At 47.9% G+C, this 19306-nt stretch overlaps 1 protein-coding gene across 4 annotated transcripts in view; it reads right to left on the bottom strand.

The window, feature by feature from the left end:
• Nucleotides 1-19306, bottom strand: part of CABLES1 (Cdk5 and Abl enzyme substrate 1) — a 121180-nt gene that overhangs the window by 36285 nt on the left and 65589 nt on the right. For 3 of the 4 annotated variants that reach the window (XM_060613444.3, XM_060613442.3, XM_060613445.3), the window contains one exon: nucleotides 5677-5754. The exons of the other annotated variant lie outside the window; for it this stretch is intronic. In XM_060613444.3, the coding sequence (XP_060469427.1) occupies nucleotides 5677-5754 (78 nt within the window). The remainder of the gene's footprint in view (nucleotides 1-5676; nucleotides 5755-19306) is intronic. 4 annotated transcript variants of the gene reach the window in all.

The following is a 19306-nucleotide window of genomic DNA, read 5'->3' as shown; positions in this document are numbered from 1 at the left end:
CCAGGCTGCAGCATAAACTGGCAACCTCTAAAGCCTTCGGAAGGTCACCACCCACCAGCACGAAGACCACTGCGTCCCCAGGAGGTGGCTCTCCTGTGGCACATACACAGACCTCCACCATCACCCAGATACACACTAGACAGCCAGTGTCGCCCACTTGTCACTAGTTCCGGGCCAGCAAGTGCGGCCCCAAGCCACAACGGTGAAGAAAAACACACTTGGCTCTCAGCTGTGTGTCAGTGCTTTGGGACCCGCACCTATGGGGTCTGTCTGCCCCAAAGCAGAGAACACAGCACCTCACAGAGCCTGCAGCCTGTCTGCCCTCCCTCTTACCTCTTGGCACTGCTGCTAGGGCAATCTCTGCCCCAACCTTGTAACTGCAAACTGATAACCCCAGAACCCACCTGATGAGGCTGTCGCGAAGATTCAACGAGCAGATGCGTGATGGCACTCAGCACAGTGCCTGGGATACTGGAAGCATGACTTCTGCTTCAGCTCGCATTACTTTCTCCATCTTGTTCACACAAATGCTTGACCTCATCAGCTCTTCCTAAGAAAATAGGCTCTTTTCTCAAATACCTTTAGCTTACATCGAGGCAGGGAAAACAGCTTGAAGAGTGCGGCAGCTGCTAAATAACCAGGGCAGTCCGCGTTAAGCAGAAGCTCTAAAAATCACAGTGAGTGGTCCTATTGTCAGCTTGGAAGTATAAATCTGGTGGCACGCAAAGTGATCCTAAACATTTCACACCGTTCTCAACCCTGAGCTGATTAAGCCCCTGTCCTTGTAGCCTACACCAGGAAACCACGTACCAAATAAAACCGCAAGGTCACCAGACCTGCACTTTTTTTAAAAATCTCAAATTTAAAAATATTGAATGGAGAATTATTCAGAGGGGAACTCCAGAAGCACCTGATCACTAGTGGATGGGAAGTGTGAATGGCACACCTCATTCATAAACTCCTCGTTCAACCAGACTTCCAGCTTCCACATTAGCAAAATTGACAAGGATGACAACGTGTGCAGGACCTTGGAAAGTCTGGTCAAACGTCCATGTTGTACTGAGACCTGGAGCGGCTGAGTGATGGGCCTGTGGCAGTGACATCCCAGGACAGCTCGCTTCTGTCCCTACCCCCTTCCCCTTACTACCTAGGTCTAACCACTTAGCTGTTGGTCAGCAACAGGATTCCCACTTGGTTGGGGCTTTACCAAATTCTTTCATCAAGCCAAGCATCACAGAGACTCCCCACCACATCCCCCAAAGTTCCTAAGGGGCCAGACCATCTTCTAACATCCTCGGAAGTCAATGGCGAGGCTGGAATGTCCTTCCCCACTTCTCTAAGACCTCACGCTTCTATGTCTTGATGAAGAGCTGCCAACTCTGGGGAGCATTCCGTGATCCCTCCGTCTGAATTCACTGAACTCCCTCCTCTATGCTCCAGCTGCACACTGCTTAGGACTCATTTCGTTGTTTGCTCTTGTGTCTGATGGTCAGTGTCTTTACTACCTTGTGTCTCCTACCATTAGAGGGTAACGAGGAAAGACACATTTTCCTGTGCACCACTGTATCCCTACTGCTTAGAACAGTGTGCCTGGCGAACAGCGTGCCTGGCGAACAGCATGTTCTGTGAAGGAGTGAATTCTGCTATGCAGCAGGATTGCCTGAATCTCTACCCAGGAGTCAGGCAGGGATGGCAATGTATTGGGAAGGGGAAGGAAACTCACATAACAAACTCTTGGCTTTTTACTGTTGATAGTAGACTCAATATAAATGTGGATCTTGATAAAGATTTGGGGGAAGTTAAAGCACTCTGTAGCACCTCTTTGGGGCTCCCCAGCTGTCCTGGATTGGTTGTTTACATGTCTGGCTTCCTGGCTCAATAATAAGCTCCTAGAGAGTGGGTCTTCCTCATCCTACACCCTCCCAGCCTCGATCAAGGCCTTGCACCCGCAAGGGGTAGAAAAAATGCATGAGTGGACAAATAAGTAAATGAATAAATGGTAAAACCTCTCCTAAGACTGGCCTGTCTGCTTTGATCAACTGATGTCAAGGCCCAAAGTTAAGTGCTCAGTTCAGCTGAAAACCAAGAACAAAGCTTTGGGGTCAGGGTGGGAGGCAGGGCGAGCCAAGATAGGAGAGCCAGACTTGGGAAGCTCCAGTGCAGCATGAGAAGCCAGAAAGCAAAACCAGAAAGAGGTAAGGCCATCCTGATAGATGCTTCCCTTGTAAAAGAGGTTCAAGTACACAATGGATGAACTTCTGAGTTTCCTGTTTTTAAAACTTCCTTGTGATGAAGTTGGAGCTGTACATCATCCCTTTTAGCAGTGGGGGTTTACACGTGTCTGGCATAATCAGGCGCCTGTGGCTCAGTCCACGTGCAGAAGCACAAAAGAAATGTGGCGGCTGGAAACCACAAAGTCAGCAGGTTAAGATGGCTGGAGTACAGGGTTCTGGTGCTGCTGGTTCTGCTGGGCATCCACCCCCATGCCCGAGGGGTCCCAGCTCTGAAGCAGCGAGGCCAGGCCAGGTCATCTCTGAAGTCCTTTCCAGCCCTGAAATTCTAGGATTTGTGTCCCAGTCACACAGAGTTAACTCTTAGCATAAAAGGAATTTTCCACAGCAGAAAGGTATTAGTTACTACAGGCATGAACTAAAGCACTGGAAAATATATATGTATATAATTTACTAGCATAAATACTTTTATTATTTGAGCACAGTGGTTTCCCAATAATTAGTGAAAAATAATCCTAAGTTTAAGTGGCATTCACTAATAAGATGTCTGCTCATCGAAAAATTTAAAAAGCAGAATCGCTTCTTCACCTTACCACTAAATTACAGTATTTTGAATGGTGTGCAGAGTTTCTCATGTGAGTATTTAAGTAGAATGTGCTGCAGAAAGAAACAGGCATGCTCTTTTCTGTTAGGTATTGCAATTGATCTGATTATGTTTTTTGTTATAGAAAATTAACCTTACTGCACTTTGGTTTCCTCATCTATAAAGTTTGAAAGAGTTTATTCATACCTAAAATGTAAAAGGTTATGTCCTGTGACCCCACAAACTCACTCTGCTTCTTCATCTGGGCCAACCGGCAGAACAACAGAATCTGCCAGTAACCCTATGACAGATCTTCCTGAAACATCCAGGGCCTTGTCAGCAGCAGCCAAGGAGACTGCGGCACTGACAGACACCTGTTTCCCAGCACACTAGCTGGGATTTCCTCCAGGTGTTAAAATGGGGGGGAGGGCACATATTTCCAACAAGGACGTCAAACAGTTTGGGTGATCTCTTCCTGGGTAATTTAAATTTAAATGTGGTCCCACGAGTTCTGCATAAAATGCAATGATCTTCAAAGTAACGACACAGGTAGTAACCTGATATCCCCATTCTACAGAAGAACAAGCAGAGGCTCAGAGGCAAGTAATTTGCCCAAGCAAAAAACTACAAGTCTCCCAAGTTCTCCATGCTGACCCCCCACATTCTGTTTAAGAATTTGGAGACCCTGACAAGCGGGCCCCACCTACCTCTTTGTGTGAGGTGCTGTGCTGGACCTTGTGTACTCAGTTGCCCCAGGAGCCTCAGTTAACCCCTGCGAGGCAGTTACCATAAAAGCTCCATTTCAGAGATGGGTTTCTGTGATTATGAAGCCTGTTTTGCCCATTGGCCAGAGTGAGTCAGGGAAAGTCCTAGAGCTGGTCAGAGTTGGGTTCAAATTCCCATTCTGGCCCAAAGTCGATGTTTGAGACTGTAACTCTTAAAGATCAGTGGTCCTATCTATAAAACGGGGTATTTCGGTACCATAGTGAGGGGGCCCCAAAACTTGGAAATAAGATCACCATTCCAGAATGAAAACAGACATGAACAGTTCCAAGATGAAAGCACAGAGAAGCCAGATTATGTTAAAGACACTGAATGAGTTCTCAGCCAGGAAGACTTGGCAATCATCTGACTGAGTATCTTTAGCCTTAATTAGAAGTAGTAATTATGTGTGAAATTTCAGCGTGCCTTGGTTTAAGTTCCAGGGGGCAGGAACCAGGCACAAGTTTCACTACGTTTATCCCAGTACCTAGTCACATAGTAAGCACTCAATAAATGAACGAATGCAACATAGCTGAGGGAAGAATACATCAATCAGAAAGGCTAGCAAGGGCAGCCCAGAGAAATAAGGCTAACTCCACAGTGACCATCTAAGCTGGCCATGAGGGGAAATACTTAGCCTTCCACTGCTGATTCAGATCTCCGTGGAAATGTGCTCACAAGCTGGTCACACTGCAACAATCTGAGCCCTGGGGCCATTACTTGTATAATAAGTTTAATGAACTTGCCTTCTGGGTCACACATAGGTTCGTGAGCTGGTACAATCTAGTCTCCGTGAGGAATAAGCCTGCTCTCAGGTGCAGCTGAACCTGGGACCACAGTAGGTTGGTAAGGTAAAGCAGGCCTCCTCACAAGGTCTCCTGTGGGCAGCCCTGCTGGCCACACCCAGGTGGCCCCTGAACCTCTGAGCCGAAGGATTTGCTGTTACTTTTCCATGAACACCTACTTTTGCAAGGTTGTTGTAAGGATGCAGGGAGTGAAAAGGACTGGCATAAAGTCCTCAATCAACAGTAAGATTACCATTGCTCTTTCAGACACATCTAATAAATGACTGAGTCACAATTCCACGAACAAAATGTGCCACTTTCTGTCCCACGAAGCTTATGGTGTAGAGTACGGATAGAAGTGAACTGAACGGATAGAAGTCTGACAAGTCTATGTAGGAAAGGGAAAGCCATGATGAGCAGGAGCAACCCGCAGAGCTCATGGAAGACAGACAACGGTGAATCCGCCCCAAGGCCACACTGCCCTCCCACAGGGTGGTGGTCATGAGCAGGTAGGGTGTGGTTGTCACAGTGTCTAGAGGGCACTTCCAGCATTTAGTTTATAGAGGCCAACATCCCACAAGGCTCCCGCATCCTATGCAGTAAACTGTCCTACCCTACATATCAGCATCTCCCTGACCTCAAACACAATATGCAGTGACAGGTGAGGGACAAAGCAGTCAAGACTCAGAGGAAATGAGCACAGAGTTCGGCATGGGGAATGAGGAGGAGAGGCTCTGCAAGGACAAAGCCTCACTTACCTACTTTTCTTCAGAGCGAAAGGAGGAGCTGGTTGATCTAGAGAAGTAAGCGTTCCTTTGGCCTGCGGTGAATCGCATAGGGCTGTTCCCGGTACCATTTTGCTTTGGTATTTGCTCCGGCTTCCTGGTCAGTTCCCAGCCCCAAGCCCGAAATGCAAAGAGGCAGGATGTCCACATGGTTTGTATGATTCCTTACCTCACCTACCTTTCTCCGAAAGTTGACATGGCCCTGAGGAATGGGGTGGGTCCCCATGTTGATCGTTTTACAGTATTGGAAGAGGTGACAAAATGCACATTTAGAAACAGCAGGCAATATGGCGAGGACCGGCACAGGCGCGCGCGCGCACACACACACACACGCACGCGCGCACACAAATAACAAGGAAGCTTTCTGGCTGAAAAGAAAGTGGAGTTTTTTTTCTTTCAAGTTTACAAGTCCTGAATTTGCAGTGTCAAAGGCAAGGCAAGTTCTTTGAATGGAAAGGGTAGCCACATTATGCACAAGGTGTCACAACTTTTCACCCAGAGAACTATAAAGCAAGCATGCATATACATACCCTGCTTGGGCACTGTCACGATAGGGCAGCACTGAAAATATACTACAGAAGGATCTTCTGCCACTGATAAGGACTATTCTAAAAAATAAAAATAAAAAAAAGAACAAACAACAAACAAACAAACTAAATGCGAACACTCTTAAAAAAAAAAAAAACCATAGCAATTAAGCATTCATGGAATTCACAGCAATATTTGCACACTCCTGCCGCCTCCTCTGGCAGATGGTGTTCTGTGCTCCTTGCAAAATGCAACCTCAGCACAGCACAAGTACATGGCTTTCTCCTCATCCGAAGGTTAGCGTGTGTGACACTGGCGAGAGTCTCTAAGGCGCACACACGCATCATTTCTCTGCTGAGAGCTCCTGGCTGGGGGCTGCACGGCAAGACACAGCAGACAGAGCCATGAGTCTGGGGGCCCAGTGCTGCCAACAGTCATGCCGCATTTAAACCACCCTTGTCTACTCTGCAGTGAACAATGCAAGAGCACTAGTGCCAGAAACCGTGAGCAAGAGAGACATTCAGATGCCATTACGATCGTCAGGTTTTTTATGTGCTGGCAGCATGTTAGGTTCTGAGAATAAATTAAGGGAACAATTACATAATCAGTCTTATCTTCCATTCCTGCTATAAAGAAACTACTGGAAACAGTTCTGCATGATGCTCTTATGCAATCAAAGGCCACTTAGGAAAATATTAGGAAAAAAAACCTCAAAAAAGTACTTATCCTAGCATATGAAAATAACTTTTGCCAAAGACAACTGCTGATTAAAAAAATGAGAAACAAGTGGAGGATGTTAAAAAAACTAACGTTCTTTAACACAATAGCAACAAACATCAGATACGGAACTTACTGACTTTTGTAATCTTTTCCTTCAATAATCATGATGATAACAACCAGAGAAACGACTACTACTAACTGTACCAAGGTTTGGAGATTCTGCCCTAACTGTATCAAGGTTTGGAGATTCTGCCCTTGTTTTAAAACTGTGATATTAAACTGTCGACCTGCCTAGCATAAAGTCGGGTTTCCCAGCATGGCAGAGCAGGCCCTCTGTCTTCTGGCTCTTTCTGCCTCTCCGGTCTCAACAAACATGACATCCCTTTGGCACTTCATCATCCACCCATCCTAAAGGACTTGCTGTCCCCCACCTTTAAAAGACCGCTGCTGTTTCATACCCCTGTCCTTTGCATGCTATTTCTTCTGCCCGCTATACCCAACTTGGTAGGCTTAGTGAACTCCTACGTAGTCTTCAAACCTAGCTCAGAAGTCACCGCCCCAGGAAGCATTTTCTCTCCCTTCACTGAGTTACTCCTTCCCTTTTTGGTGCCGTTGCTGGCTCCGGATTTCCAATATTAGGAGTGCACCGATCACAGAGGGCTGCTCACCACTGCCTCCCTCTTCTTCTAGAAGGGGCGTCCAGAGGCTGAATACATGGCAGCCCCTCCATCAACAGTGTGGGCAGTGCTGTGCTTCAGAGCAGCACCTGAGTGTCCGTCCCCGGGAAGGCAGGACCACGGCTGTCTGTTCATCCCATGGGGATTCATCTGACATAGTTAAGGGGGTGGAAGCAACAGTCCCAGCTGCAAACAGCTGTGTCACTTTTGCATGACTTCGGACCACTGACAAACTCTTCTGAGCCTCAGTTTCCTCAACTAAAACGACAGGATAAAACTGCTAACTAGCCTATTGGAATGCTGTAAAGAGTAAATGAGTCTACCCTGGGAAAGCCCTCAGAACAGTGCCTGGCAAATAATGCACACTAGATAAATATTAACTGATTTTACTGGGGACCACCTTCTTGGGTTGAGGGAGGTTTCACCCTGGATTCTGAATCTCTTCAGAGCTCTCTGCTAAAACACACAGGCCCGCGGGGCACCTGGGTGGCTCAGTCGGTTGAGCATCCGACTTTGGCTCAGGTCATGATCTCACGGTTCGTGGGTTCGAACCCCACGTTGGGCTCTGTGCTGATGGCTCAGAGCCTGGGGCGGGCTTTGGATTCTGTGTCTCCCTCTCTCTCTGCCCCTACCCCACTCATGCTCTGTCTCTGTCTCCCAAAAATAAACATTAAAAAAAAAACAAAAACACAGGCCTGCAAGATGTGAAAGGTGTACTCCCAGGACAGCTGAGGGATGACACACGTGGCCCGTCTAACAACCTACACGTAACACTCACACGGGGGGGGGGAGGGGGGGTCTCTCTCCTCTCAAGGGAGAGGTTTCTTGTCAGATACCACGGACCCAAACCCTGTCACTGCTGCCAGAACAGAAGTGTCACAGACAGAGTGGACCACCAAGGCGTCAAGGGCCAAGAGGTAAATAAATTGTGAGCACACCACCTTGCAAAACAGCAACCAGGCTCCTTGGGCTCTTACTCGGGGAGACCAGAGACAGATCCTGACGCTGTAATGCCTGTGTCCATTTATTTAAGCAGACATAATAATAATAGTTAAAACTTACTAAGTATCCATTAGATGCCCCATTCTAAATGCTTTAAATGAAGACAGCAAGTAAATGACATGCCAACAGGGACACACTAGCAGGTGAGACCCATTGGGGATCTGAAGCCATGCTCTTTGCCACTATGTGCCTTGATGCTTTGCCCTTCTCTAAGACTTACTAGAAGAGTCTGCTCCTGTAGGTTTGACGGGGTATTCATGGACTTCCTAGACCCAAGAAGTCTGCCTTCATCCACATTTTCTAGGGTGGCTTTCCAGCCTGGCCTGCAGGTCACCAGGCTAGGAATGGGTGGGGCCAGAGGGTGACCCATCACAACAGCCCAGATATGAGTTGCCAGCACCACCGATGCCTCACTCTCCTGCTCTGCTCAGCCTGGGCCCTTTTCCAGACAGAAAGAGGTTCTTCACACAACCCCCACCATCCCTGGCCATCCACCCAAGAGAAAAGCCTGGAACTGCCCATTCCTGGTGGTGCTCAACATCCGTGTCTTCTGCAACACAGAGGAAGGAATGTGTTGAGCAAACTCAACTGGCTTAGTGTTAGTTCATTTTCTTCATTACTTTGTGTTAACGTACGGTTCCTTCCCACACACTGAATTTGTTTGGACATTTTTAATAGAACAAGAAAATGAGAGAACATAAATGCATGTGAAATTAAATATTCTTTCCAAAGTCCCAACCACGATGTGTCTATTAGCAAACAGGCAGCATTAGAGTTCTGCTAAATGAGTGCTCATCTGTGTGGTCTTCACCATTTAGGTCTAGGAGAGGCTGACAGCCTGAGTCTCATTCAGAAAAACATGTTATTCTAACACATAGGTCAGGTTTAGCAACTATGAATATGGAACGTTTTCCAGCAATCCAGTAGGGTTGGTCCTTTCACAGATGACCATTCTCAAGCAGCTGGAGTGGGGAGGAGAAAAATAAGGACCACTGAATCTTTGGGCACTTCCCTCCCTTTTTGGGGTTGAACCATTCTGTTGACTTCCACTTTATGCGGGCTTCAGAGGAGGAATACAGAGCAGAGACCTACACAGCAGCTCTGCACAAGTTTGTGGCTGTTCCTGGGGAGTTCGAAAGAGCTGACAGAGTTCCCAGGTACGCATCCAACGTGTTTCCTGAAGTAGCTCTGAATCCAGGCGGGGCTTCGGCCTTAGCCAGAGCAGGCAAATAACAAGTGGCAAGCTCTCGCCTTCTGTCTCCTCCAAGAGCAACTCTGAGCAGTGTAAACCTAAAGGCAGGCCCCTCGTAACCAAGTGCTATGCCCCAAAGCTTCAGTGTTCCTGTGAATTTGCAGCTTTCCTCTCTGTGAGTACTGGGGAAATCTCCATCATCATGGTGATGTCCAAGAAGAAAATCAGATTTATTTGCCTTCTTAAAGTGCTTCTGTATTTGTGGAAGAATTCAATCAGATGGCAGTTGTCAAGAATGACAGAAGACAGCCAAACTCCATTTCCAGTGGGCTTTGGAAATTGGCCACCTCCATGTCTTGGCCTCCAACCGATACAGTTATTTTCTTGGATGCCCAAATTGCATGCAGAAAGTCCACATAATTTTCCTTTCTGTAACATTTAACACTTTACTTGGAGTCAAAATGACCAGAAAGCATTACACAAAAGATTGTAACTTCAAAAGAGGAATTAACTCCAGAAGGATAGGTCTTTAAGGAATTAAAGATCACATTTCCATACAAATATCTGCCAAAGGAAAAAAAAAAAAAAAGACAAAAAAACAAAATAAAACAACAAAGGGAAAATCTCCTAGGGCTACAGCCCACATGGGGAGAGCTGCTTCTGGATAGACAACATTTTCCAAACCCTTCCAGGAAGCATGAAGAGCACCGTCTTTCTTCTTCATAAAACTTCATTTCCTTGCTTAGGAAAGTGTTTCTGGTATGAGGAAACCAGGGCTTCAGGCCACAAAGCTTCCAAAGGCACACATTGCCTCTGAGATACTGGAGTGTTCCAAATAGCCAGGAGATACACAGCGGGCCCCATGGCTAACAGAGCACCACAGACCACGGTCATTACATCCACTCTCGACCCTTTAGACCGGAGCCAGCAATGTCTGACCAGGGAATATTTCATGACATCCTGGACCCTCAAATATCCCCTCTTATGCCAAAAACTGGCTTTTTGTTCTATTTCCAGAATCCTGGGGCATCTCTGTTGGCTGTAAGAAAGTTCACTCTCTCCCAGGTGGAATATTCCATTATAGCAGAAATATGCTCTTAAGGACATAAAACAAGCAACTAACATTTACTCTAAAGTTAAAGAAAATCACACTCGCAACAATGGTGGATGAGCATGAACACAGCCCAGGGTGACACATTAGGTACTGGGGACAAGTGAATACCGCATTCCCTAGTTCTGTAGCTCATGCCCTACATGACCAGAAAGAGAAAGAACACACTTTTAAATGCTGGGGTCAGTAGTTGAACTGTGTTCCCCAAAAAGACACGCTGAAATCCTAACATGTTGAAGTCCGTGGCACCTTGAACTTTGCAGATGTCATCAAGTTGGGATGAGGTCATCCTGAACTAGGGTGGGCGTTAGAACCAATGGCTGGATTTCATCAGGACAGACATTGGGGGACCCTCCCGTACACACAGAGGAAAGAAGGCCACGTGACAATGGAGGCAGGGACTGGAGTGGCGCAGCCAAAAGCCAAAGATGCCCCGCCTGGGATTGCCGGCCACCCTCAGGAGCCAGAATGGGCGAGAGGTGACACTTCCCTAAGAGCCTTCAGGGGGCACACGGCCCTACTGACACCTTAATTGTGGACTCATGGCCTCCGGAGCTGCGAGAGCACACATTTTTGTTTTAAGCCACCCAGTCTGGCAGCCCTGGAAAGTGAACACAGCTGGCGTGCAGTCACTTTATTCCCATGGCTGCGCAGTGCCACCCATCTCCCGCTCGGCCGTCTTCCCTGCACTCGTGCACGGTTGCTGGTGCACAGAGAAGGTAAAGCTGTGAAGACTGATGCCAGAAAACAAATGACTTTTGTGAAATCAGAGAACTAGAGCCTGCCAGGCACTTTCTCTTCCCAGCCCCCGCTCCCCCCACCCCCAGCTGCTTCCTCCTCCTACAGTGTATGTTACAAGCTGGGGGGGGGGGGGCTTGACACCCCTCTCTCTCTTTCTGAAGGGCTGATTACATACTTGAATGAAAATTAAAACAAAACCAAAACGTTCTGTTTCCTCTATTTAAGCTCTCATTAGCCATGGGTGGGGGCGATGCTTTTCCTCCTTAGGAACAGGCCCCTAACTGTGGCATGTGCTGAGCTTGGGAGGAGGGCAAAGAGCAGACAACCTGCAGAATTCCAAGCCCTTTCTTCACAAAGAGATCTGACTCTTCCATCCTGAAATGTAAGAAAAGCAATCTCCCAATTCTGGGAGTCAGAGGGAGGGAGGGAGGGAGGGAGGGAGGGAGGGAGGAAGGAAGGAAGGAAGGAAGGAAGGAAGGAAGGAAGGAAGGAAGGAAGGAAGGAACCTGAGGAGAGGAAGGACCTAGAAGCCTGAGCACGAGGCAGGGCTGAGACCAGGGGCAGGGCAGGCCATGGAGGAGCAGTGGGGTTCCAAGAGGTGAGAAGAGGGAATACAGAGCACCAGATGAAGGGAAACATGGTGGTCACAGTGACGTGTCAGGCCCCCAGCTGGTCGGGGTGAAGGAACTGGAGGCCCCAGGGCTGGCATGGATTAGACAGCAGAAAGCACCTGAAGGTCTCCGCTCAGTAGCCTGCAAATACAAGCTGGTGAGATTCTCATCAACGGACGTGTGCATCTCCTTCTCACGACTGCTCACACCGCCCCAACCTTCACAGCCCTCCGGACTGCCAACACTGCTAGTACCCGAGCACAGCCCTTCACTGCCGGCTCAGGGGGCACACTTTATCCCACAGAGCAGGAGTGGTGGAGGGCTCCCGGGAAATAGCTGTGTGTGCTCTTCCGCTCCTCTCTCCCTTCCACAGATACTTTCTGAGCACTTACTCTGCCAGACCTTGGGGATCGGAACTGACAAAGCCAAGAGCTCCCTGCTCACAAAGCTTCCAGTTGGGTAGGAGGTACATTTACATAGGGGTGGGAGTGCCCTGACTGAGAAGTAGAGGTTGTTATCTGAGGAACCGGTAACCTGGCCTGAAGGAGGCAAAGTGGGCTTCCTGGAAGAAGTGACACCAAAGTTAAGACCTAAGGGATAAGGGGCAAGGAGAAGATAAGCTGGCGGAGGGACTGCCTAAGTCAATGCTGGCAGGAGAAAGAGCAGAAGGCCTCTTGAGGAACGCAGTGTGCAAGAAAACTCTCTGCTGACCTCCACGTGCCTGAACCACCAGGGTGAGTCACTCTGACCAACACTCACCACACACTCAAAGCTCAGGTGGGGTGGGGAGGCTTGTTCTCTAGAATATACACTCTGAGTTGTTTACTTACGAAGAGTTAATTATGTACATCCCCAACCTGTTTACTCCAGTTGTGCTTGCTACTTGTATTTGTTCAACAAAAGCTACCCAAACTGATCAAATGTGAAGGGGAAAAGGAGATAATGCTATAAAAACACCAAGTGCTTTAAAACATATTCAAGCAAGGCAAGTCACTGAAAAAACTGGGCGGGGGGTGGGGGTGGTTACTAGAAAGATTAGGAAAACACTGAATATCCAATTGGATTTTGCACTTAGATTCTTGGGTCACTTTATTTTTTTTTTAATTTTTTTTTCTTAATGTTTTTATTTATTTTTGAGACAGAGAGAGACAGAGCATGAGCAGGGGAGGGGCAGAGAGAGAGGGAGACACAGAATCCGAAGCAGGCTCCAGGCTCTGAGCCATCAGCACAGAGCCCGATGTGGGGCTTGAACTCACGGACCGCAAGATCGTGACCTGAGCCGAAGTCGGACGCTCAACCGACTGAGCTACCCAGGCGCCCCTCTTGGGTCACTTTAAAGAAGTCTAATCTGGGGGTGCCTGGCTGGTTTTGTCGGAAGAGTATGTGACTCCTGATCTTGGGGTCAGGAGTTCAAGCCCCACGTTGGGTGCAGAGATTGCTTAAAAACATAATAATCTTAAAAATAAGTAAAATCTTAAAAAAAAATTTTTTTTTAATGTTTATTTATTTTTGAGACAGAGAGAGACAGAGCATGAATGGGGGAGGGGCAGAGAGAGAGGGAAACAGAATCGGAAGCAGGCTCCAGGCTCTGAGCCATCAGCCCAGAGCCCGACGCGGGGCTCAAACTCACGGACCGCGAGATCATGACCTAAGCTGAAGTCGGACGCTTAACCGACTGAGCCACCCAGGCGCCCCAGTAAAATCTTTTAAATAATAAAATAAATCCAATCTGGACATGGCAGCAATAGGTGGGAATAACGATATGTGGCTTTGATGCCAGAGACAGAGTCTGATCCATGGGCCCAAAAGCAAAGAAAAACCTTTTTTTGGCATCAAAAAACCGGCTGAATGGGGCACCAGAGTGGCACAGTCAGTTAAGTATCCAACTCTTGATCTCAGCTCAGGTCACGATCTCACAGTTTTAGGAGTTCGAGCCCCACGTCGGTTGGGATTTTTCCCCCCCTCTCTGCCCCTCCCCCTTCTTGCACTTTCTCTCAAAATAAAATAAAAATAAACTTCAAAAATTAAATAAAATGTCCTCAATAAAACAAACAAACAAGAAACCTGCTGAACGGATGACCACCAATATGCTTTAAGTTAAAGCACAATATTTCAGCTCCATGTGTAATTTCTGTGGCTATTTCTTCCATGGATCACTAAACTCTTCTCATAACCATGCAACTACTGTAAATAATTCTGCATAGCTGGATGGTGGCTTGGCAGTAGAGGAGGAGCAGAAACAGGTTAAGGTTGCAGGCCAGCTCCTGAAAGGCTTCCCAAACTGGAGAGGGAGTGGGTCCTGAGGCACAAGAAGCCTGGGGGTGGTTAAGATGGTGACTGGTGACTGTGACGGTGACAGTGACCATGACCAAAACTGTGGCTAGGTGAGCTCCCCACAACAGGACAGGCAGTGGAGCGCCTAACAGCCACGCGAGCAAGAAAGGGAGTGTGTCTGCAGGGGCTGCCATAACAAGGGGCCACGTGCTGAATGGCTTACACACCAGAACCAGTGGTCTCTTGCTCCGGGAGGCCCAGAGTCCCAGTCCAAGGTGTCCACCAGGCCATACTCCCTCTGATGAAGGCACCAAAGAAGGGTCTGCTCCAGGCCTCTCTGCCAGCTTCTGGTAGTGCCTCAGCAGGCAGCAATATAACACACGGCATTCTCCTTGTGTGCAGGTCTGTCTCCAAATTTCCCCCTTTTAACAAGGGCACCAATATTAAGATTATGGGCCTACCTTGCTCTGGTACAATCTCAACTAATTACATCTGCAACAACTCTATTTCCAAATGAGATCACATTCTGAAGTACTGGGGTTGGGACTCAGCCTAAGAATTCACTAACAGGGAGACGGGAGGAAAACAAGCCGAGCGCGAGTTTAAGGAAGTCTCCCCTCGAGCCCTGGAGCCCTCTGCTACCTGCTCTTCTGCACTTCCAGGATAGCACTGGTAGTTGTGTCGCAGGCCCTGGCCCGAAGCCATCTGCATTATGGTTTTCTCCTCCAACTGCTGCATACCACTGGTGGGGACCACGATCTGGTCTCCCCCGGGGTCCCCAAGCCCTCTCACCAAGCAGAGAATTGAAGCAGAACCACCCAGAGAAGGTTCTGCCCAACTCCCAAACTCTTTCTCTGTGGCTCATTTTACTTCCTGTAAATCAAACCGGTTGAAAAGCAACAAGTGCTTGTACACTTTGAATACATCTGTGCGTGCGAAGCACTGACAGTAATCCCTGCAAAGCTTGGTGCAGAGTCCCAGTATAACCTCCCTGTTTCTTAGACACAAATAATAGAAGCTAGCATGCGGTGCGCACCCCAAGGCACAAGCATCCCTGGCGGGTGGTCTACGTGCCCAGCTCCTCCCTCGCTCCTGCCACTCGCAGCACCAGGGAAGGTGCAAAGGAAAGCCACTGGGTCAGCACACCGGAGGGTGATCCTGGGGGCCATTTCGGGCCGAATCTAAGGGAGGCTTGGGGATTGCCGAAGGCTTCTTCAGTCTGTCTGCTCGTAGCCCCCAGGCCTGAGGTTGTGCTGTCGGCTGGTTACAGACAGATGAATACAAATAAGGATGCCTCTGCGCCAGCCAGTGCTACTGGGGAATGGCGGGTTCTGGTTTTGTAAGGAGCAACAAGAGTTCTTTGATGGGAAAAGCCTGTTTGGGAAGGGCAGATGTTGCACGGAGCCTCACAGAAGAGGCTCACCATCTATCAAGTCAGATGCATTCATTTGAGGGAGAAAAGGCAATGCCATTTTTCCACTTTCAAGAAGGCCAGTCCACAACTTAACTAGGGGTTTTATTTTTTTTGAGATGTGCCATTTCCTCCAACTCATTTTTCAAACTAAACTAGGCTGACAGATTGGGACTGATGAGATCACAGGCAAGCTCTTAATTTAGTTATTACCCGTCCCCTGCCCTCCCTCCAAAATTTTCAGTATAAAAAGGAAAGGCTGCAACCTGACTTCAGTTACCATACTTTTACCAACTGACTTTGGAAAGCAGATAAAGGGCGCCGAAATCTTTTATATTTTTTCCTTCCTACTGAGTCCACACTTTAAAGACGCAATGGTCTAGCTCACTTCTTTGTCATTCTCAAACCCTTTCAAACCTCTTTGAAAATTCCTCCCAAAGGAGGAGACAGCCCAGTCAGTCACGGCAAAGAACATTTCTCTGCCTGTTCTGAGTGAAATGGTTCTCAAAGCAGACCCAGGAGGTGGGCACTTCCAGTGTACTTGGCAGCCAGACGTCTGAAAACCAGATCACTTCCAAACAGTGCCAAATAACGGCTATACGCCTGAGGGAGGGGGGTCACCCATCTGAAATGACGGCTCTTGTCTCCTATCATTCTCAAAGACAAATGTTTGTGGCTCGGGAACTGGAAGCACCAGGAGAAAAGGTCCTTTCCTAATAGGACCATGAGGGTCACTAAGACATTCCTGAAAGGTCACTAGGCCACCTGCTAGTCTTTGATCTTCAGGCTTAGAGGCTCCACTTTCCATTCCGATGGCCCAGTTCTACCTCCCCAGCAATCAGCTCTCCACTCGTACTAGCTGGCCTTGTAATGTTGGTCATTTTCAAAGGTGTATCTTGTCCCTGAGGACGAGGTTTGTCTTCACTTGTGTTTAACCTCTTGTCGCCAGCAGACAGTGGGGCTCTTGGCACAGATGCAGAGGAAATCGAAGGGTACCTGGCTTTTCTCTACTCAGCAGCAGATCCCGCTTGCCAACCACCCTCCTTCACAGGATTTTCGGGGGGCCTGTTCCAGACACTCTGGCATGGGATCACTGTTGATCACTGGTCACCTCTCTTTTGTGACAGAGGGTTTTGCTCATGTATCTGTAACAACTTTCTAGAGGCCTCAAGTCATTTTTAGAAGTTTGTTTATTTTGAGAGAGACAGAATGAGTAGGGGAAGAGCAGAGAAAGGGGAAGAGAGAGAATCCCAAGCAGGCTTGATCCCGTGAGCCATGAGATCATGACCTGAGCTAAAATCAAGAGTTGGACGCCCAACCAAGGCACCCAGGCACCACTCAAGTCATTTTTAAACTTCATTATCAGGGGCACCTGGGTGGCTCGGTTGGTTAAGCGTCTGACTTCGGCTCAGGTCATGATCTTGTGGTTTGAGCCCCACATAGGGCTCATTGCTGACAGCTTAGAGCCTGGAGCCTGCTTTGGGTTCTGTGTCTCCCTCTCTGCCCCTCCCCTGCTCATGCTATCAAAAATACATAAATCTTAAAAAAATCTTTGAAAAAACTTGTCTCTTTTAAAAGACAATACACAATATACACATCCCTTAATTTTCTGTAAGAATAAGGTTACCAAAAAGGTCCTGCAATGCTTGCCCTTGATGGTTGGTTAAGCTCCTGTTCAAATGCAAGTCAGACCACACTGGTCCTCTCTGCTCGGCACCCTCCATGGCTCTCATCTTGCTGACAATAAAAGCAGACATCATCACAATCTATCCTGCAGGACTTCTCAGGGTTTGTCTCCTCCTCTCTCCCTGTCTCTACTCCACCGACACCAACTTTCCTAAAGTTCCTCAGACACACTTGTCAGTGAACGATCCAGCCTTAGTGACTCCGCAGTTGCCGTCCCACCCACCTTCCATGTCCTTCCCCACTGGCGGGGACGGCACAGGGTTGGCTCCCTCGCCTCCTTCAGACCTCTGCTTAAAAGTCTCCTCATCAGTGAAGCCTTGGCCCACCACACGCCCTGTCTCCACACCCCCAACCCCTCAGCTACTTCAGCTTTCCTCCACAGCACATCTGTCCCATCTCTGACAGGACAGGTTTTCTTGGCTGCCTCCCCAGCTAGCCAGTAAGTCCTTAAAGCGGGATCTTTGTCTGCTTCATTTACAGATACATCCCATCACCTGAAGCAGTCCCAGCACAGGGCAGGCCAGTACCTCTACGGGTATCACTCTGCATTCTGTGTAGTTAAGGAACTACTCTACCAGCACCTTCTGTCTGGATGCACATGTCTCCTTCCCCCAAAATGGCTGTTTATGTATAAGGCAGTTCACTGAAACGAGATGGACAACCTGGCTGTTCCCATTTGCTACATGTAATCATCCATCCTTCCGTAAAGAAGGGGCTTAGAAAATCCTAGTCCGCTGCAGTGAGGCCATCCCAATACAAATCCAGTGTTCTAAAACAGGGCACTCAGGCTGATCGCAACATGGCAGATGGGACTGACCCAGGCTGGGTGTGAAAGCGATACATTTCCCTCCATTAGGACAAGTTAATTAGCTCACTCTGTAGTTCCAACACACTGCTAGGCTCTCTGGAAAACACGGTCTATCTAAATTCCACAAGATCTTTCACACAAACTTGTGAAAAGCCTTTATCCTGTACTGTAAATGATCATCTACCTCGACTGCATTTATTATCCCTGCTGGGTTTAATCTCAGTGAGCTGGGCCTAGCATTTCCAGCGATTGTGGGACTGAGTTGCGTGGTCCTCATCTGTAACACATCCTCCTTCTCTTCCTGCCTTTGGTCTCCCGTTTGAGGTGTACTGGCCTTCCCTCTGCAGAGGAGGCAATACGCTCGAGGGAATACCATGTGCTATTCTTCTTCAACCTCCCTTCAGGCTGACTAGAGCCGGCTAACAACTTCCCGCTGCCTGCAGGTTCTCCAGCTTCACAATCACCCAGCAAACGCTGGCATGTGTGATAATGACGAACAGTCTAACATTTCTCCGAGATCAAGAAATGTCATGTCTATGGCAGTCTTCTCATTTACTACCCTAGTTATTCCATCAATACAGAGATGAAGTTAACTTAGCATGACTTTTTCTCAGTGAAGTCATGCTGACTTCTGAAAACCATCTGCTTCCCAGTCCCTTCCAGAGCTTTGCTCGCAATCTGCTCTGGGCTTGCTTGCTAGCCTGTGATTATTAGAACTCACCCTCTGCTACCACCTTAGTCTCTTTTTGACTTTTTGAAGGCAACATCTGGCTGCCATTCGACTTAGAACTTCTTTTATTCTCCATGGCATCTTAAAGATCATCTGTGTTTCTGAATTCTTTCCATTTCCTGGGATCTAGTCCCAAAGACTAGAACTCACTTAAAATGTAAGGCTTCTCCATTTGCTTCTTCCACAATAAATGATATCTGTTTCCTGAGTGCCTCCAGTATGCTGAGAACACTGCTCCGAGAACACTGCTCTGTTTAGAGTCTGTACTTCACAGCTGTACTTGAAGCTAAAACAGCCAGCAGCGGACATTTGCTCTGTCCTTGTACCATTAGCCCCAAGAAGTTTACCATCCCTCCCCTCCCTCTTTTGAATATGGTTTTAAAAGGACCATAGCTATCGCTGGCATTTTCTTTTATTGGCACAAAATACATTATATTTATATGTAATATACATTTGACCATTTTTCGGCGTACAATCTAGCATCATTAAGTACGTGCACAATACTGTGCCATCATCTCCACTATTTCCAAAACCTTCCCATTGCCCCAAACAGCAACTCTGTGTCCCTTCACCCAGTCCCTGGTAACTGTTCATCTGCTACTGTCTATAAATTTACCTATTCTGGGTATTCTGTATAAATGGAATCATACACTATTTAACTTTTGTGTC

Source organism: Panthera onca, chromosome D3, assembly GCF_046562875.1.
Source record: "Panthera onca isolate mPanOnc1 chromosome D3, mPanOnc1 haplotype 2, whole genome shotgun sequence".
In the NCBI taxonomy this organism is placed as follows: domain Eukaryota; kingdom Metazoa; phylum Chordata; class Mammalia; order Carnivora; family Felidae; genus Panthera; species Panthera onca.
This window is presented reverse-complemented; position numbering and strand designations above follow the sequence as displayed.